Source organism: Pithys albifrons, chromosome 6 (genome assembly GCF_047495875.1).
Source record: "Pithys albifrons albifrons isolate INPA30051 chromosome 6, PitAlb_v1, whole genome shotgun sequence".
NCBI lineage: Eukaryota > Metazoa > Chordata > Aves > Passeriformes > Thamnophilidae > Pithys > Pithys albifrons.
The window spans coordinates 29,994,502-30,016,000 of record NC_092463.1 but is presented as its reverse complement, the minus strand read 5'-3'; the positions used below and the strand labels follow the sequence as shown (position 1 = coordinate 30,016,000).

Sequence of the window (21,499 nt, the reverse complement as noted above, 5' to 3'; positions counted from 1 at the left end):
GGAGCGTGTCCAGGGAAGGGTAAGGAAGCTGGTGAAGAGTCTAGAGAGTAAGTCCTTTGAAGAACAGCTGAAGGAGCTGGGGTAGTTTAGCCTGGAGAAAAAGAGGCTCGGGGGTGACCTTATTGCTCTTCACAACTACTTGAACAGGCACTGTAGTGAGGTGGGAGTTGGCCTCTTCTTCCAGGCAAATAGCCACAGGAAGAGAGGACATAGCCTCAAGCTACACCAGGGGAAGTTCAGGCTGGACATCAGAGGAATTTCTTCACGTAAAGGGTAATTAAAACATTGGAACAGACTGACCAGGGAGGTGGTAGACTTACTAGCGCTGGAGGTGTTCAAGAAATGACCACATGCAGCTATGGTCTAGTTGACATGGTGGTGTTCAGACAAAGGTTGGATTTGATGATCTCAGAGATCTTTTCCAACCTAATCGATTCTGTGATGTCTTCAGTCTTAATAAGTGCTACTACAGGACTCCATAACTCTCTAATGCTAATAGTCTTATGACAATCCAATTTGAAACTTTTCTCTCAGAGCCTGGCATTATGCCTCTGGCATGGATCAGGGAACAGAATAAGGTAACAAACCTTACAAAATATATCATTAACTACAACTAAGCTATATTTAGCTGGCTTAGTACTAAGCATTCACCCCAGATGATTTATAGGCATATCTTTAATTCATAAGTCTATATACTTTTTGGTTAACTCTTGTAAACTTGTGGTTATACATTTTTAACCAAGATAGCCACCAGTAACTTCTGCTGAAACAGAAAAAATACTAGAATAAATGGAGGCAAGATAGAAATGACCAATTATTTGAGTTAGAGAAGCAAAAAGATAGCTATGTACTAACAAAGACCAATTATGAAAGTCAAACTAGCTTACAAAAGAAGCCTATAATTACAAGACACAGTTGAAGGTACAATTGCATCCTCCTTGTTAAATGTGAAGATTCTGGATTTGGATCATACCTAATGTATCTCAGTAGGAAAATTGTATATATGTATTATTAAACCACATATTTGCAGACCATATTGTTTTCATACATCTGTACTCTAGGTTATGTTTCTCATACAGTGAGAATCTGTGGAGGCAAACTTCATTAAGGAAAACAATCTACTAAAAAGCACTAGGCATAGACAATATTTAAGTATAGGTAACTTGTACCTATTAATAATTTTGATACAAATGTTCATTCATGTGAGGAAAAAAAATTAGTCCTTATGCAAACTAAAGCTGTGGGACACAAATACGTCTGTATTTACACATATACCTCGCATGATTTAATACTTTTATTACAAACGTGTAATGTGGTGTGTGCATTAATGTGGAAAAATACCTTTCACAGAGTAAATTTGGAGTCAGCATCCTAATAAGCTGGATTTAAATCTCTTTTTAAACATACACTGAAAAAGAATTTGCATCTAACTCTTGCCCTGATCTCAACTCCTATGCACACCATATGCATATTCTTCAGCTTCAACAGCTGACAATTTATTTTCACTTTGAGAGAAAAGATTATGAAAAATAAGCATTAATGAAAAAATGAAAGAGCTGTCTCAAAATTAGATAAATGTGAGCAAATCAATAGATTTACTATTTCTGATTTCATAATACATTTGTCCTGTTTTCTATTAAACATATATTTACTGTGAACCTTGTTATAGTAAAGACTTTTTTGATACTCAATAAATGCAATATAAATTATTCTAATCTCAGAAAATTTACATAAAACTCCATACAATCTTAATTATAGTTGCTATTAACCTTATTAAGCAATACTGTTGGTATCAGTAATTTTTATTTTTCTATTTCAATAGTAAAAGTTACATTTCAAATACAAATATCCTTTAATTAATTTTGAAATGACAAAATGCTCTTGGTGAGGTTAAAAAGCATTAATTTTGCTGAGCCCTCTGACATTCAAATTGACAAGTTTATATTCTTTTCTATAACTTTTATTGGTTTTTTTCTTTTAACACCAAAACAAAATTCAGATAGGTCAAAAAGAAAGGCTTTCTTAAATAGTAGTGTAAATATGAGGACAATTACTAATATAACAATTTTATATTTCACAAGCCATACATTCAATTATTTTGTTGTCATTTCCATGTCATATTTAAGTAATTTTATTTTGGATGAAAAGTATTGAATATTAAAGAAGCTATGAATATAAATACATTTATGAAATATCTGCCGCAATAACAGCATTTTAAGTTAAGGCGTTTCACAGCTCATTTTTTGTACTAGGCTCTTTAATGAAAATAACCCCAGAAGAAAAGTATCTTTGTATTAAAAATATTTTTCATCATAAAATCTATAAACATTATTGGCATTAGTAATATCTAAATAAAATCCTTAAATTCAGATTTCAAGACATAACTTGCATCCTATGATAGTTTCGATCTCATTTTGTTGTCCTGATTCACATCCGTCCCTATTAATGTAAGGAAGGTATAACTTCCAATTTACTTAAAAACTGTGTGCAGTCAAGACAACCCTTGGTGTACACATACACTACGTGTACATGCAATCAGTCTTTTATATAAGTGCTAATGTAATGTGCCTCATTAATTACCTAATTACTTTTGACATAACTTAAGCACGAATTTATATAAAACAGCCTCTTAAATGCTGTCATGTGAGTGAAATACAACCTGTGAAATGTTTCTAACAAACTGTTATTTCCTTCTGTTTCTAAAGCTGTATGTGATAATACTGGTTCTAGATAATATTTACAGCTATTTTAATAAACATTTTAAAGATATTATTACCAATAAATATTCTGCAAGGATGTGATTATCTTGTGACTTGATTTCTCTTTTTTTTCTGCATCACAATTATACATGGGCACTGTATTTTGGTTCACTTTACTCTAGAATGTTATTAATCATAGTCTAATCTATTTCATTAACCAGTTTAATTCTGTAAAACTGTAACACTTTAAAAGAGCCCACATGGAGACTGCATTTCAGTATCTCATGGGTAGGGGGCAGCTGTTAATTTATTATCACAACTATTACAATTACTATTAAGACAATAAAGGCAATCAAAACATTCTCACTGCATTTATAATTTTATTAAGTGGACAACAAAGATGAGAATCATCAAGACCATGCATTAAGTTACTAGAAACATGAAAGAATTTAGACTACAGTGGAACTGCAGGGTTTCAGAAACTTTAAAGAAACAGAATAGAAAAGAAATAGAAAAGTAGGAAAATCTACAAAGACTGATCTCTCAGGCTGAGAGATCCAACTTCTTATTTGTTGAGGTGCTATTTTAGAAGCAGAGGAAAACAGAAGGTCAAACAGGCAACAGACCCTCTGCATCCTCAGACAAATACTATTCAAGGCTACAAACTGCAAAGATTGAAATGTAAATCACTGGGACGTAACAGACCAGTGAACCTTGGGCATTTCTAAGGACACTTGTTAGAGTCTACAGTCACAATACTCCCATTGATCCACTATTTGCAAACTGTGCCTCTTAATAACTGTTACTACTTGTAGTGGGTTTGATTTGCTTTCAGGGAAAAAACCCAAACAACTCAACAAAACAAAAAGCAAACAAAAAAACCCCTCACTCCAAAAAATCAACCCCACAAACCCAAACACAATAAATGGAATAATAACTGCAGGCACAAAACTAGGGAATATTTCTACTGCTGAATAAGATGCGGGGGCATATTGTTTTGACTGCAGGGTAAAAGATACACATTATCTGAAATCTAGGATGCAGTACTATACGCAAAGACCCCAACAGATGTACTTCACTTCTGGAAGAGGAAAAACCTCCCACCTCTTATTCCCTGTAGTGCAATAAGTCAACGTGCCTCTATAACTTGTATACAAAGAACACTTCTTTTTCACTCAAATCAGGCAGACACCTACTTTTACATGTTGGTTTGTCTCATATCTATCTATGAGTTCTCACCATTAGGGAATACCCAAAGCACGCAGACAGCAGATGATGCATCCAGCATTCACCCTGCAGCAAAGTGCGGTGCTGCACTCTTCCTACAGTGACTTGTGAAACTGAAAATGTTTCAGATGGCACAAGGGAAACATTAGCTAACACAGGCACTAAGGGTCTTCTAGGGCCAGGCCTAATCATGCCTCACTCAATTTACATGTGACATGTCAGAAAAACATGGTATTGCCTTTTCCACCTGAACAGGGTCTGTCCTGGATCTGTCCTGGTATGACAATAAGCTCTGAAAGCTCAGTGTTTCTTTCCACATTGTCATGTTTTTACTTACAGGACTGCAACTGGCAGATCATTCATGACATCCCATCAATGATATCAGCAGTATTCAGAGACTTAGCATTAAGGATCTACATTTTACCCATGTCTCATGAATGTTCCTGCCATTTCCCCTGCCTTTAGGAAAGGAAAAGTATACAGTGACACTAAAATTGTTGTGCAGTGGGAGAGGAGGTGAAAGGAAACAAGTAAGGAATATGAATGCAAACAAGTACCTACATAGTTGTCCAAAGGAGAAAACCTGGAACTGACAACAGCAAGAGTAAAAAACCCCAAACTGACTTTCAAGTAAGATTTTTTAAATTGTTATTTAAACATCTTTATAGTATCTAAAAAGTATATATAGCTTAAGGAGACAACACAAATAAGAGCACTGAGCTCAAATACTGCTCAATATGGGGGGAAAAAAGTAATCAAAGAACAAGAGAAATAAATTAAAAATAGTGTATTAACATGAAAACCAGAAAAAAAAATCTCCAGTAAGTCTATGGAGTAGACGTTAATTCTGCTTAGAGTTAGCCATGACATTAAGCATTTCAACTGAAAAGAAGTACTGGAATGTTTAGTGGAATCCTCTCCCATGAACATGGCCTTTCCTAGGTATATTATCTCAAACATTATTATGTGCCATTCATAGTTTGCCATAGGCAACTTGTAATCAAACAAGGAAATCTGTCTTATTAGAATGAAACAAAGGTCATTTTATAGAGATAAAATATTGATAAAATTATTTACAAATGAGAAATGCAAAGGGGTAATAGGTACTTTCATTCAATCTTGATACAGGTTCAATGGGGAGTCAAAATTATTACTGGGTAAGACTACAAAAGCAATAGCAATACCTATACAGAAAAGAACTCTAAATGTGAACTTGAATAATTATTAACTGAAGATGAAAGTAATTTCTGAGACTTAACCTAAATCATATGCTATGTTAAGAATTTTTCTTTATGTAGCAAAAGTATATCCTAAGTTTGGGGACCTGCCATAAAAAAGTTAGCAAAATACAGGACCTATTTCTTCAACTTTATTCCTCTAAACATCATGATAAGGTTCTTACAGTTACCATATAGTTCTGAACAACACTGCTACAACAAAACCAATTTCCTTCTCATGCATCTATACTTATGTGAATAAAAAATTAGTTGGATTCTATAATTAGAAAAATGTATTTGTTTAATGCACTTCTTTTCATATATGTGTGGTCTTCATATATTTAAGATTTCACACACCAGTGTACTAAATACTTCAGTGATGGGTCCATAGGAAACACTGCCTATTAGATAAAGTCTTTTCAAACACCATATTAGTTTTGTGTGTGGAACTTGGAAAGCAGCTTCTGGATGTAAATAAGATGGTTATATTTGTCAGTGACCAATCAGATAGATTGACAAAAGGTCAAATTGTTATCTCAGGGAAATACCATGGCAAATATTCTTAACAACTACATTAAAGTAATAAGAGATTTTTAATTCTATACCACCTTTTATCAGAATGCTAAATAACTTTATATCGACTTTGATTTGAAATACATGGCACTGAGATTTGGAAAGATCAACTGATACATCCAGCATCAGTCAATCTGTGACAGACCTTAAAAGAAAATGGATTTCCTCAAGAGCAATGTAGCAACTGATATCAAAATCAGGGAATAAAAATAGAGGAATATTACAGTTGAAATATCCAAGACACAATATCTTAAATAAGCCTCACATCAGATTGTCAAAAGCAAATAGAGATAATATCTTACTGTCCCAGAATGGCTGTCGGGTATCCTGGGTTCATCATTAAAACTCACTGTTTATATATTAAGATTTAAGTACTGATAAAAAAATTATCATTTGAAACTAGATATTATGTATATTTTTAAAATCTATGTCCTAATAATAACAGAAGACTGAAACAAAGCTTGCTTTCTTATTTTTTCTTCCATCTTCCACAACAAATTATATATCAAATGTGAGTTCATCAACCCTTTAAAAGCTGTCAGACAATCTCTATTTTCAGAGTCTACCTTTCTCTGAGGAAAGAAATATTATATTTCTGCAAGTAATTTTACAGGGATAGGACAGTTCTTCAAAGTCAGACAGAGAGATCATGGACATCAATCATTACAATTTAGTGGTATCAATCAATTGATGTCCCAATCCCTAGTTATAGCTTTACTATTATATTGCATTGCAACCTATAGATTTTGCATCAAATGAAGAGATAATGTAAGTCAAAAGTACAAATTCCTGATACCAAGATTGTAACAGCCATATGCTTCTGCTGTACCTTCTGGGTAGAGGCAGTACCAAGAAAATTGGCTCAGTCCCATCATGTGAAAGTATTATTTATTACAGATTTTGCAGTAATCAGATGACATAAGTGTGCTTCAAAAAATGTAAACCCGGAGGACTGAATAAACAAAATCTACACCTATCTGCATGCCAGAAAATTAATATTACACTATAGTAAATGGTAACTAGGTGCAACAACAATGCAGCAAAATAGAAGGTGTATTTCTTAAAAGCTACAAGTGCCATAGGAAAAACAACCCAGTGGATTTAAAAAAGTGAAAATAAAAGGCTTATATAGTAAGTAATTGTGACAAAGTTTACTATGAAAAATCCCATTACATTACTAAGCTTAAACCTGTCTAATTAAAGGCAAAGGGAAAGGACTCCTACCCATCACTCTCCTGACTCACTCGTGAGTGGGAATGTGTGTTTTGGCCTTTTATTCTCTTAAGTCAGCAGCAAAGGTCAGCAGTGGTAGAAATCCCATGGAAAAAGAGAAGGAAATTTGGAACGGTTCACAGTTGCATTTACAGGCATACATCAAATAGGCAAAGGAGAAAAAGAAAGCTTAGCATTATGTCATTTAGCATTACATTTTTCTCCTTCTGAAATTACAGTAACATCAGTAAAGCAGGTAGATGAAAAAAAAATCTTGCAAATAAATAAAAATATGTAAATAGTTTAATTATAGAAAGACTAGTCTATCTAACGTCACTTAACTGTTAACATAAGTATAAAACTTGTACCTTTACAAAGTACTACAGAGGAAAAGCAAGTATGCTTTATATGATCTTTATTGCATTATTTATCTCTTTTGAGATGAAAATTCCTTCTTGAAGTGTACTGCGGACAAGTCAAATTGACTTCCTCCTTCTGGTAAAGAAAAGTAAAGCTATATTCTGCCATCTCCAGGGGCATCAGCAGAATAGTTTCACCACTGAAGCTGTATGGCTATAAACAAAGCTGACAAAGTTCATGAGGGGGTAACACAGAAACTCGCAGTCTAAACGTACAGAAAGATTGAGTTGATAGGCAGACAGGAGGGGGAAAAAGAGTTACTGGAAATGGCCTTAATTTTATTGCCTCTTTGGTTCTTTCTTTCTTGGAAAGTGTGCAGAATATGGATTTCAAGTGCAAACAAAGGTCCAAGGAAGTTATACTGAAAAAATAAACAAGAGATTTACAAGAATAATATTGACAAGTGTATAACTTCTGGGAACAAAGGACCAAAGAGAAAAGCACTTCCAGTGCAGAGGTTTCTGTCGCATCCATAGCAACTCAGTATAATGTAACACATGACAGCTCTGAAGAAACTGTTTTCTTCCACTAGATAAGACATTTTTGGAGACTATCCTCTTCTATTATAAAACAAGTAGTTCATCAACACTGGATTTTTCCAAAAACAATTCATCAGAAGCTGAAACTGCCATACAAAGGAGTTCTGATCTCATCTGAATGGAGGCAAAGTGAGTCATTAAAAGGAAGACCTAATACAAGCCAGATTTCCTGCCTAGCTTCCTCTGACCCCTGTTGGCAGACCTATTTTCCTCTTATAATAAAAAGAGTGCCTAGAAATTTTTCAAGCTCTTTTAGGGGAGCACAACTGACATGTTGGTACAGAGAGAACGTTCTTGTCAGTTATGTTCAACACAGACTCAAGTCAGCAGTGCCCTGGCAGCCAGGAGGGCCAACCATGTCCTTAGGGGCATCAAGGAAAACATTTCCAGCCAGTCAAGGGAGGGGATTGTCCCACTCTGCTCTGCACTGGGGCAGCCTCATCTTGAATATTGTGTGCAGGTTTGGGCACTGCAGTACAAGAAAGATATTAAGCTCTTAGAGAGGATCCAAAGGAGGGAAACAAAGATGGTGAAGGGCCTTGAGGGGAAGCCATATGAAGAGTGGCTGAAGTCACTTGGTCTCTTCAGCCTAGAGAAGAGGAGACTGAGAGGAGACCTTACAGAAATGTACAACTTCCTCATGAGGGGAAGAGCAGGGCCAGGCACTGATCTCTTCTCTGTGGTGAGCAGTGACAGGACCTGAGGCAATGATTACCTGAAGTTGTGTCTGGGGAGGTTTAGGTTGGATATTAGAAAAAGGTTCTTCCCCCAGAGGGTGGTTGGGCACAGGAACAGGCTCCCCAGAGAAAAGTGGTCACAACACCAAGCCTGACAGAGTTCAAGAAACATTTGGATGATACTTTCAGGCACATGGTGTGACTCTTGGGGATGGACCTGTGCAGGGCCAGGAGTTGGGATCAATGATCCTTGTGATTTCTTTCCAATTCAATATATTCTATGGTCCTGCAACAATTCTCTAATTGCAATAACTTACGAGGAATCCTCCAACCCACTTTAAAAATCTCCAACAGCAACCCATCATTAAGTGTTGCTTAAAGCTTGCTTAATCATCTTACTAATCTATAATACAAAATATCATCTCATGTTTAAAATATTACAGAAAATTGATTGATTTTAAGCCTGATATGCTACTATATCCACACAACAGAATGTGCTGTGAATTTACCTTACACCTTAACACTGGATTTCCTGACATCCATTCAGTTAACTGTTATCATAATATAACATCTTCTTAGAAAACCTGTATTTGAATGGTTATTTTCTATTGAGAGTCATCTTGCTCAGCTGTATATTGAAACAAACATTTCTTATCCTCTAATACTCTCCTATTGGGTGCTTACATGACTACCGACAGGTTTGAGATTATTGTGTTGGAACCTATTTTTGTGTGACAGCCGCAGTGCAGATGCTTGTCGATACACTGCTGTTGAATGCTAATCACTACTACAGTCTGGGAACAATTGCCAGCTACATCACTTAACACTAGAAAAGCCTTAACTGCCTTATCATGTGCTTTGTGCTTCCTGCTGGAAGGGCTAGAAATCACTAGAAAATACTAGCAGGGATAAAATAATCATAAACCAGTAGGGATTTTAATGGTTAACAATAAAAGCAGTTTCAAAAGGAAATCATTACCCTTCTTCATATATACAATTTTTATGCTGTTCAAAAATGGTCTTGATTATTTTTTTGAACACTGAGTTGAACACAGCTTATGAATAAAATGCCCTAAAATATGTAATGTGGGATATAGACAGGACACAAAGCATACATTTCACTTGGTTTGTATATTTAGCTATATTACTTGACAATATTCTTAGAACAACTTTCTATAAACATAAGCATTTTCAGCTATTGAAGAGTCATTTAAAGTTTATACACTACACTATAATTTTTATAATTTAAAATTCATAGAACAGATGCAAAGTAGGTACTTCTCTTATGCTAATTAAACAGCAAACTCAAATAGTATTTCCTGTAAATAAAAGCATTTCTTCCTTTTCCTCCAAAATAATGATCATCAGGATATACTTATAATTAAAAAAAAAAAAGAAGTGGGAAAGAAAGAAAACAGTAAGAACCCTTTAAAAACAATCTGTGCACTTAACATTTTCAAAACCTAATTCAAATAAAGTACTAAAATTAACAGAGAGAGAATAAAAGCTTAACAGAGTGTTCGGAAAATATCCCTAGCTGTCGGTAAAGATTTTATCTTTGTCATTTAATGATGATGAAGCCAAGTAACTGTTGCTGGAATGGAAGCAGGTTGATGAAGAAGGCTTTCAAATTGAAGTGAAGGATATCACAATTTATATTTTTCTCAGTAGCTCTTCTATCTGTACAATTTCTTTCTAAGTTTCATTACTTTCTGTATTAGATATCCCTTTCAACAGATAGTCATGTGATGGTCAAAGATATAATGCTTTAATATGCTTCTGTTCATGTTAAATTGTTTGTTCATCCATCAGCAAGTTCTAAGTTCATAAAATATCAGAGGACTGGTAAATAATAGCAATGCTAACTTTCATGGGAAATTAGCTTGTGAAGAGAACTTTTCTGGTATTTGATGTTACTTGTGCAAGATCTGAAGCAACATTCAGCTAACTGAAGCAGACTGTGTGCACTGCTAACACATACTGAATACTCCCATTATTTGAACACAGAGTATATTAACAGAACATTAAAAATAAATAAGGTATTTATTAAGCATAAATAAGTCCTAAAAATCATGGTATGTAGTATTTTAACAATTTTCATGGGGAAGAAAAAAATATACAGTATGATAATTTGTGGACAAAATGAACTGGATGATGTATTTTTTTCAGTCAAAATAGAAAGAAATTCTTATAATTAAAATATTGCTAAAAGGACTGTTTATGCATGTAAAAATAAGATAAAAAATAAACTTACTTAGATGTTTAGCATATTTTTAGAGATGTGTAATTTTACTTCATTCTTCTTAACTAAATTTTCATTTCATATTTAAATAATGCCCCTTTGTTACTGTCCACAAATACATTTCAAAATTTTCAAAGTAAATAAAGAAATCTGTTTGCCATTCCTGGGTTGAATTCCAGCTATTTAAGCATAGTTTTAGTGGTAATTCTATTATAATTTATAAATGATCCAGGAAATGATCTGTAAGTGTGTGCATATATACATAAACATATACAAACCAAGAGTTACTCTGTCTACAAACACACCAGATTTTTATCCTTACAATTTATTAATCAAATCAAATGCAAAATAAACCCCAAATATTTTGAAAGATACTTTGCTTTTATCAGAGATTTTAAAGAAGCCCAAACAAAATAAATTAAAAGAAGAAAAACGTTTTCAATTTAAGTTACCAATTTGTAACTAGAGTTAGATATCTATGGTTATGGGTGTATATATGTGAATGAACGAATAAATCCTTAACCCACCATATCTTTTTCTCCAGTTTGCAAGCTGTCACCCGTGAAAAGTATGGTGTAGATGGTAGGATGATACTGTACCTGATTGGCTCTGGAGGTGGTCATGGGATCAGATGGAGAGGACTTGGTGGTAGTTGGGGAAGATGGCAATGTCTGGGAACAAAGCAGTTCAGGAGCAAATCAACCTTTACAAGCCTTAGACTGAACAGTTAAAAAAATAAATAAACCAACAAAATAACATAACTAGGAAATTAAAATAAATAAAAAATGCCTAAGACAAAATCTTTCTCCTACTCATTGGAACTTAATGGAATTTAAAGTCAATTGGATAAATAATGCATGTAAGTATGCATGCTTATGCATGTAAAAACAAATTCATGACTTGAAATCAAGATGGTGAACTCACATAAATACTCAAAAATATGCTGACCACATGAGGAATATATTCTTTCCTCTCTCCTCCTCTTGGGGAAAATGAAGACTATAAGTAAACAAAAATTCCAGCAAGTTCAATGAGCACACTAGAAACAGTTATCAGTCTAGGAACAAACAGGGCCAATGTTTGAAAGAAGTTAGGAGACATTTACTTTGGCACTTTAAGATGCACCATTCCACAGCAAGGCATTATGCCAGCAAACTGTGTTCCATACCTTACAACAGTTACACTGAAGCTACTGAGTTTTTGGCAATATACTAACTGCTAAAATATTATCTTTTTTAATTTAGAAGCAGGTGAAAAAATGTAAGCATCAATCTCATGATGGATGAACATGCAACTAATACCTTCACAACAAATAACTACAATATATTTATGATTAGCATTAAAAATGTTCATTTAGTTGAGCAAAGGTTAATAGCTTATTATCCTCCTGTGTTCAAAATAAACACAAAAAAAAGAATTAAGAGTCATATTTATTGGTAATGTTTTCTAAATAATATACATATGCTTAACATTAGTTCTTGAACATATTAAAAAAGCACTGCTCTGTTTAAAAGTTTTGTATACACATTTCTCCTTTAAAAGTATTAGATTTTGACAGAAAACTCTTTTTATAAATGTAGAGAAAAAGTAAAAATTCAAAACATAACATACAATACTTATTCAAAGCATGTTTTTGACATCTTTGCAATATATAAATATTATAAAATACCCCAAATTACACTACTTTTATGTCAAGAAATAAGATGTTAAAGTGCTATACAATGGAATTTATTAAATGCTCATATAATTACTAACCAAAACTATTTAGAAATAGATAAAGCAAAATTCCACACTTTCAGCAGTTCTGTTACTTACAATCATTGACAGGCCCTCATAAAATAGGTATACATACTTTTGCACTAAAATTCTTAATGCATATGAGAAAGCTGGGACACTGTGAATGCATAAAGTTGCGTATTAGCAAAACACGTGCTTGTACATATGCACACACAAATATTTTAGAGGTATGTTAAACAGTATGAAGATTCATTTTTCAGAGTTTGTACACAAACAAGTGGTCAAAACAGAAAAAATTAAAATCTTAAGAAACAGATCCCTATTTTGTGTCTCCAAATTATAACTCTCATTGTAAAACAATCAAAACAAAAGAAAACATACACAGCTTAAGCATCAATTGGGACTTTTTCAAGACCATTAAGTAAAAAATATGTAGCTTGACAAAATACTCTTGGGCAGCAGGCACTACACATTGTAAAAATCAAGGCAATTATAAAGCACCTCCCACGTCTTTCTGTACCAAATATGGGTCCATTCAAAAGGGGTCCATTTGGGAGGGGCTAGAATTATTTAGCAAAAGATGTTCTGATTCCACAATAGTACAGGGCTAAGCCCATTAAACTATAGAATTATTCTTCTGATTTTAGAGAGATGCATTATTTCTCTTATCAAAGTCTTAAAAATTGCAAGGAACTGATTATCATAATTTAATCTTAAAAGTGAAAAAAAAACCAGAAAAACAACCCAAAACAAAACCAATCCCAACCAAACAAAAGGGAGAACTGTATATTATCCCAATAGGTGTTCTTTGTTACAGCTTATATTAAACTCCCATTCCTAACTACCAAACAAAAATAATTTTTATATATTTTGAACAAAAATATTTCAGAAAACTGATTCTGTTATCAACACCACTGCTACCTAAGGCATATGGTACTGTATACTGTTTTGGCATGCTAGGTAGCTTATTAAAAGGAAGAATAGTTTGTTCTTCACAGTTGTTATTAAATCTAACTACTGGCTTTACAGGGAAATATGAAAAACACTTCAACACTGAATAATGACTTAATCATTGATACCGCAAGTGACTTAAGAAACTGGAAACATCCCAGATTTCATTTCATATCAATCTTCCTAAAGCAGAGAAATCTATGGCTGTAATGAAAAAAGGAGTGATGACAATCTTTCCAAGTGACTGTTGAACTATAACATCTGTTAAGAAAAAGCAATTCATAATTTATTTTAGCAGAGGCTTGTTTAAAATAAAATGCAAAAATAAAAGATATTCATAAATATAAAAGCAAGACTGTACTAATGAACAAGAATCAAATAGGGGCATATACCTTTTTTTGCAATATACACATATCAACGGCAAAATCTTGAAAATAAGGTTTATTGGTTTGTGTATTTGGTGCTATTTTATCTTTTTATATCAGGTTGTTTGTAATTGAGGCTTAATCTCTTAACATCTTTATTGACACAACTGCTTTTATTTTTTCATATATATCTATACATATGTAAAGGAATTGCTACTCTTTTAAAAATTAATCATTTTTTAAGTTTCTATATAATTCTGGAGATACATCTATTTATCTCTCTGATAGCAAAATAACTCAAAGGGATTTCTCAAACATTAAAAAAAAAAAAGAAAAGAAAAAGAAAAGAAGCAGGCATTTGGATTTTGTATTGGATTTCCACCAGCTGAAAAGTAATGTATTGATACACTTTCAATTGCTTAGCAAAAACTTTTCAGCAAAATTGTTTCTTAAAGGAAAATGAACAGAACTCAATATTTCGATTTATTATGCAGCAAAGAATGATTTTTAAAAAATTGGCAAGTCTTTTGCATTAGGCAAGCACTTCAATTTAGTAGTTAGGTTTCTGAGAATGAGATGTATAAAGTGATTAAAAATCTTAAGATGAACTTACATTACAGAGTTTCAGTTTTTGGGACTGCTACATGCATAGTTTAATTGAAGCTTAAAAGTCAGAATTTTTACCACACACCACTTCTAAGACTTTGGGGTTTTCTTAAGCTGTATCTTGAATAGTATAGTCCAATCATGATGTAATTGATCTTCTCTGTTTACTTAAATATTATTTCCTTTCCCATTACTTATGTGACAATTAATGAAATAATTGTGACAATTAATATACTTACAGGTTAGAGTGTGTTTGTTTTAACTTTACACTTCTAGAAGAGATGCTTGAGAAAGCAGATTTTAAGTATTTAAAAAGAGGCTTAACTTCAGAAATAAAATTTTGTTTGAGTCATATTTGAATTGTAGTACTTTCTGAAAGTAAAAAAAAAATTGGTTTTGTTGCTCACAAACATCGATTGCACAGCTAGAGACTGGTCTCAGGTTATATGACAAACTAAAGGGTGTAGAAATGTGGTCAAAGCATAACACATCCATACTTCAAATTTTTGATTAAGAGTGAAGATACAGCTTTATCATGGTAGTATAGATTACATACAGTCTATCTACATGGTGTTCCAAAAGGTCTACGAGTCCTCTTCAAATGATAATTACACCCTTATATATGTAAATATATATAGAGACCAAAAAAAATTTAATACTTACTTGTGGGTAATAAATAATAAAACTGTACTGAGACAATTAACCTAATTCTCAGTACTTAATAGTATACTCCTATATATATAAGAGTAGAAATTACAGTGTATCAATTTCTATTTTCTCACTACAGGGCTTGCCAGCAAAGGAAATCTTGGTAATAACATTACCTGCATTAAATTACTATTAATACTAGTCTAATACTGAGTTTCAGTCTTGCATATGTTAATATTGGTGCTTTTAAATCAATGAAATTAATGTGATGACAAAACTAATCTGCTTAAATCAATATTTTAATGCAGTTTAAGAAAAGGTGCTATCTTTTAAAAATTGTATTAAACACTTGAATACCTAATGCAGCTAAAATAAGACACAGAGAGCACTGCAAGACCTCTCTGTGCTGAGCAACCTAAAAGACTGATTATGACTAGACCTTCAACAGTGTCAGGGATAAGCCTGTCTAAACAGACCACTTGCTTTGCTAAACAGAGAGTATATTCTGTGATCTCCTTTAATCCATAACTTTGGCAAATGATTCTCATCTCGGTGATGACTGTACAAATATATAACATTTCAAAACATAAAATTTGGAAAAAGATAATCAAGGATTAATAATTTGTTTACAATTCAGATTGTAAAAAGACTACTTTGATGACAATAGTGATCTATATTTTCTTGCTACTTTTTCATTTTTGTAAAGGACAAGTAAAATAAATTTTTTTGATATTTCATTCTCTTTGCATTTGGTTTTGTATAGAAAAAGAGACAAGGGTATAGAGAAATGCTAAAAGACTAAGAGGTAACTTATCTGCATATATGAACTCTTAGGAACCTGACTTTGAGAAACTAAAAAGGCAGAGTTAAGTGTGATGTCAAAGAAAGATTTTCTCATATTTTGTTAAGGACAAGGAGGGGTATTGGTTTCTTCTCCCAGGTAACTATCAGTATGACAAGAGGGCGTGGTCTTATGCTCTGCCAGGGTAGGCCTAGGCTGTGTATTAGGAAGGTATTTTTTACAGAGAGGGTGATCAGGCATTGGAATAGGCTGCCCAGGTAGCTGGTGGATTCCCCATCCCTGGAGGTTTTTAAGATCAGACTGGATGAGGCACTTAGTGCCATGGTCTAGCAACCATGGTGGTAGTGGATCAAGGGTTGGACTTTATGATCTCAGAGGTCTTTTCCAATCTGGATGATTCCATGATTGTATGATTCTATAAGAATCTTAAAGCAAACCAGCAGGTGCCATTTGGATCATCAGAGCAACTCAGGATGAAAGGAATGATGTAGGATTAATATTAGATCAAATGAGACGAAAGAGAATCAGTACCTTCTCTTTCTTCAAAAATTGTCACAGTAACATAGAACTACTACAGGATCTGGTGCTGTAACACAGAAATACCAGAAATCTGAAGTATGTAGCAAGGCATAGGAATAAAAAAGTCATGTAAGATATGAGTCTAAGATTCATCCTAGAAGAAAAGGTCATCTTTTCATTCTGGGCTACTTTGGAATTCAGAAAGATACCACCAAAACTACAAAGCCATCCGAAGGTACGAGAACTTCATAATTTTCTTAAGAAACAAAATCCTGGTGAGATTTCTGCAATGTGGAATACTGCTGTTCATCCCCCAACAAAATACACTATTCTCATTTGCCTTCTGAAGTACAGAAGAGTTAATAATAAGCTACAGAGTTAACTGCATTCATAAACAGTTTTGCATATATATTGAGATTATATCCAACACCACTGAAATGAAACAGAAAAAAACCCCAGTGATCTGTCACCAGAATGAAGTCAAGGGCACATAAAGGACAGGATATAGGATTTTATGGAATGCTAAACTTTTGCCATTGGATCCAACGCACAGAACTGTCTCTCTAGTAAATAATGACTTTTTTTTGTTTGTTTTTTAGTTCTTTTTTTTGTTTTATTCTTGCAACTTATAAAGACACCTGCATATCTTAGTATACATTTCAGAATGGTAACGGTGCAAATTTTCACCTATGTTTGAAAGTGACAGAAGTTTATGAGAAACTGTTGACTGGATGAAAAGCCACTGTAATCTATGAAGCTACTTATTATTTTTTTACTTCAAATGAAAATTGTAGTTTAAAAGTTTCATTTAGGTGACAGACTGTTGTCTTAAATGGGTGATAAAAAGAAGGTGGCTTACCAGAAGGGAGAGACATTTTAAGAAACTAATGAAGGTTTCTTCAGGAGGAAGAACTTGCAAGTATTGGTGGATGAAAAACTGAATATAATCCAGCAATGTGCACCTGCAGGCCAGAAAGCCAACTGCATCCTGGGCTGCATCAAAAGAAGGATATCTAGGAGGCTGAGAGGTGGATTTGTCCCTCTACTCTGCTCTGGTGAGACTCTACCTGGAGAGATGGCAATGGCCATCTCTTCTTCCATGAGCTTCCTGGACAGGCTGTTACAACACGTGCTACCTGTAAAACAACTGAAAGCTGGAAGGAAAATTCAACTGCATCCAGTTCTGGAGCCCCAGCATAAAAAAGTCATGAACCTGCTTGAGAAGATCCAGAGTAGGATGACAAAGATGATCAGCAGCTGGAGCACCTCTCCTATGAAGACATTGTTCAGCCTGGAGATGGGAAGGCTTCAGGGAGACCTTATAGTGGCCTTTCAGTACTTAAAGAGGGCCTATAGAAAAGATAGGGATGGACTCCCTATCAGGGAGAGTAGTGACTGGACAAGGGATAATGGTTTTAAACTGAAAGCAGGTAGATTTAGATTAGATATTAGGGAGAAACTCTTTACTGTGCGAGTGATGAGGCAATGAAACAGGTTGCCCAGCAAAGTTGTAGAAGCTTCATCACTGGAAGTGCTTGAGGTAAGGATAGATGAGGCTTTGAGCAACTTTGTCTAGTGGAAGGTGTCCTTGTGCATGGTACAGTGGCTGGACCTAGATGATCTTTAAGTCACCTTCCAACTAAAACCATTTCATGATTCTGTGAAGTCTAATAAGTCTTTATAGTCTGAAGAACTCATAACCCATACTAAAAAAAAACCACCAAAAAACAAACCTTGGAAAACCCCTCCCTTTAAGCCAATATTTTTAGATGCATATTCTTAATGTCAGGTTCTATTTAAGTGCTTGAAAGTAATTTTTTTTGTTTAAAAATTATGTTTCTTTTTTGTTGTTATAAACAGTTCTGAAGTAAAAGCAGTTATTTTCAATAGGAGAACATGAAATTACAAATCTGAGTTCAGACATTCACTTTTGCACATTTTGAATCGAATGTCTGAGACCATGATTACTAAAAAGAAATTTAACTCCTGAGATGCTAATTATCTACTGAAAAAGCTGAAGTGAAACTGACTGCAATGAAAACATTAAGTGGAAGTTCTGTATGTGAACGTTTTACTCTAGATTTTCACAGAAGAAATTCTAAATCCTTTTCTATGCTTGGGTAGTTAAACATTTCATAGAATCAAAGAATGATTCAGGCTTGAAGTGATCTCAGAAGGTCAAACAGTGCAAACTCCTGTTTGAAGCAGAGTTATCTTTAAGATAAGTCACCTTTCCTTCCATATAATGCACATGTCTGCAATGGCCCCCTCTACTTCCATGTGCTTCCTGGACAGGCTGCTACTACACTTGCTACCTGTGAAACAAGTGAAAGCTGGTAGGAAAATTCAACTAGCCTACAAAGAAGCTGTAATAGTTTCTGAAGGTGATGTGATAAGGCAAATTTAAGCAGCCTTTTCCACTACTCCTAAGAGCTGCTATTAATTTAGAGGTGAAATGTGAAGCTTGGCACACTAATTACAAAGACAAAGCAACTCAGGCTCACAATCACTTTATGAAAACAATATTCTATTCCCCTGAGTTTGAAAGAGTTGGTATGACACTGCAATTAATAAAGGGAGAAAAGAGAGGTTAGATGCTCATAGCAGTTTCTGGGAAGTAAAAGGGAAGAGAATGGGTTATTGTTGCATGATACTTAGAAATAGCAGATGGCTGACATCTATGAAGAGATTTTCTATGTTGTGTAGAGATAAAAGATGCAAACATTTGTCAAATATCTATCAGACCTCCTTGGAGGAGAGAACTACTTGGTATCTACTGGTGAGTCCACAGGATTAGGAGATATAGAAAAATGCATTAGAGAAGGCACAAATGGAACCACATAGACTTGCTTACAAATCTTCTGAAGGTGAAAGAGCTGCACTTAAAGAGATGGAATATTCAGATAGTGACTTCTACTGGTAATGAGAATTGCCAGACCAGACTCAGCCTCTGTGTGTCCCTCGCCTTTCTTGAAGACAGAAAGTGCTAAACTTCAAGCAGTCAGCAAAAGTTTTACCTACTGGCTTTCTTCATTGAATCTACAGCCAGAAGATATTTTCTTTCTTAACTCTCTTCTCTAGGGTGAGTGTTGGTAAAGCAGTCCAAGACAAAGAAATATCAATAGAGACATGAAAGCTGCATCCTCATATAAACATGGGTAGCATTGCTAGATTTCAGCTACTGGTATCCTCATTCGCTGGGAGAAAACTACCTTTGCTGTTTGGTAGGAACATTTTGGAGTCCCTAAATGAAGGTAAAATTTATTATTTCAGATTCTCTAGCTCAAATATTTCTTCAATCTGCAATGTAAGACATTGTGTGCCAATGTTCTTGCTTAACACTGTAAGACAGGAAGAACCATGTAGAAGTTTGTGTAAAACAAGAAATTGCAATTAATAAGGCTTATTAAAAAAAAGTTATTTGTATTAGACATTATACTAATAATTTCAATAAAATTGTGATCTTTCTGCTATTTAAAAAATTAACAACACTGGAGTTATAAATCATGATAACCTTTAAAAATTATAATTTTAAATTCTAAAATTGAGGTATTATATTTTTCATTAAGATACAGTGTACTCTGACAATGGAGGACAGATGAATTCACTGCAAACTTCACCTAAGAACTAAGCTACCAATTTCCTTTCTTGGTAAAAATAAGGAATTTTAGATTTATTGAGTCAATATTTATAGTGAATTTATCACAAATAGATGTTGTTTCAATAAAAGAGAAGTAAAACACTTCATTGTGGTTAAAATTGTTTAACATATGCATATGCATGGCCCCAAATATTTGCAGTTATATTATTATACACTTATATGTATACAAGTAATATATTTAAATTTTAAGATGTAGAGCTAGTACATATTGTACTTTAGTCTCTGTTTCAATTTCATTAGCTAGGGCTGTGTTCACTAATCCATCCCTCCAGAATTTAATTGAACTTGACATTACAAACCAAAAAACTACAAACCAACCAAACTGAAAAAAAACCCAAACAGACAAAATTAAAAAAAAAAAAATCAACCAAACTCTCATCTCCCCAAAAAGAAAAAAAAAAAAAGAGCAAATCCCCAGAAACAAACAACTAAACAAATAACCAAACCACCAAATCAAAACAACCAACCAACCAACAACAAACTCTCCCCTACCAAGTAAAAAAACCCAAACAAACAAAAAATAAAACCCAAAAAAACCCTCAACAACTTTGCAACTACATTTTCTGAAGAAGTACTGTGGAGGACAAGATCTTCAGATATAAGAGAGAAAGTATTTAGGCATGTTACTAAATAGTTCTGTAACCTAGTTTCTCAGGATCTTACTGACTTCCTTAAAAATTAGCTTCATTTCACTGCAAAAGGGAAAAGCACTTTTTGTTGTAATAGGGAATACTCATTTCCCACTAGGTTAAGAAGTATTGGCATAAAATCTAATATTTTATGAGCAGAAAAGCCACTTAAAATATAAATCACTTCAGCTTTTTCTCTCTCTTTCAGGCATAATCATTTTCATGACTAATAATTGAGAAACTAATCCTACAAGACTGGGACTTTCTTTTCGGTATTTTCTTATGAATTATCTAGGCATTTTTATGTAAAATTACTATATACAGAAAAAATAATATAATAGTAAATATTAGAAAACATACAAATAGCTTATGTTCAGTTTCATCCAACTAAGCAGTCTGTTCCAAACTCATCCTGTTCAAACACATCTTCATATAAGCATTCTGTATATGTTACTATACACAAGGTAATGTAAATGCACACAGTTACCAAATTAAAGGAAACTGTATCTTACTAGTGCAAAAGGATGAAACAATCTTTTCCCACATAGGACAGGTGAAAAACTAAAATCTATCCTATACAGGACAGAGACACAAGACAAAATTTTACTAATGTTCACTCATTCTTTCTTCATTTTTTTCTTATTCAAAACATTAGAAAATAATTTAAAATCCTGGATGATGCATATTTTCCGTTCTCCTTACAGAGCACTTTTTCTATGAAAAAAATTAACAGAAAATTAAAAAAAATAAGTAATACTAGGCCAATAATACCTTG

At 33.7% G+C, this 21,499-nt stretch overlaps 1 protein-coding gene across 3 annotated transcripts in view; it reads right to left on the bottom strand.

Moving 5' to 3' along the window:
* The window catches only part of NOVA1 (NOVA alternative splicing regulator 1), a 140,135-nt gene that overhangs the window by 14,304 nt on the left and 104,332 nt on the right, over positions 1 to 21,499 (bottom strand). For 2 of the 3 annotated variants that reach the window (XM_071558012.1, XM_071558014.1), the window contains one exon: positions 11,406 to 11,477. The exons of the other annotated variant lie outside the window; for it this stretch is intronic. In XM_071558012.1, coding sequence (XP_071414113.1) covers positions 11,406 to 11,477 — 72 coding nt within the window. The remainder of the gene's footprint in view (positions 1 to 11,405; positions 11,478 to 21,499) is intronic. 3 annotated transcript variants of the gene reach the window in all.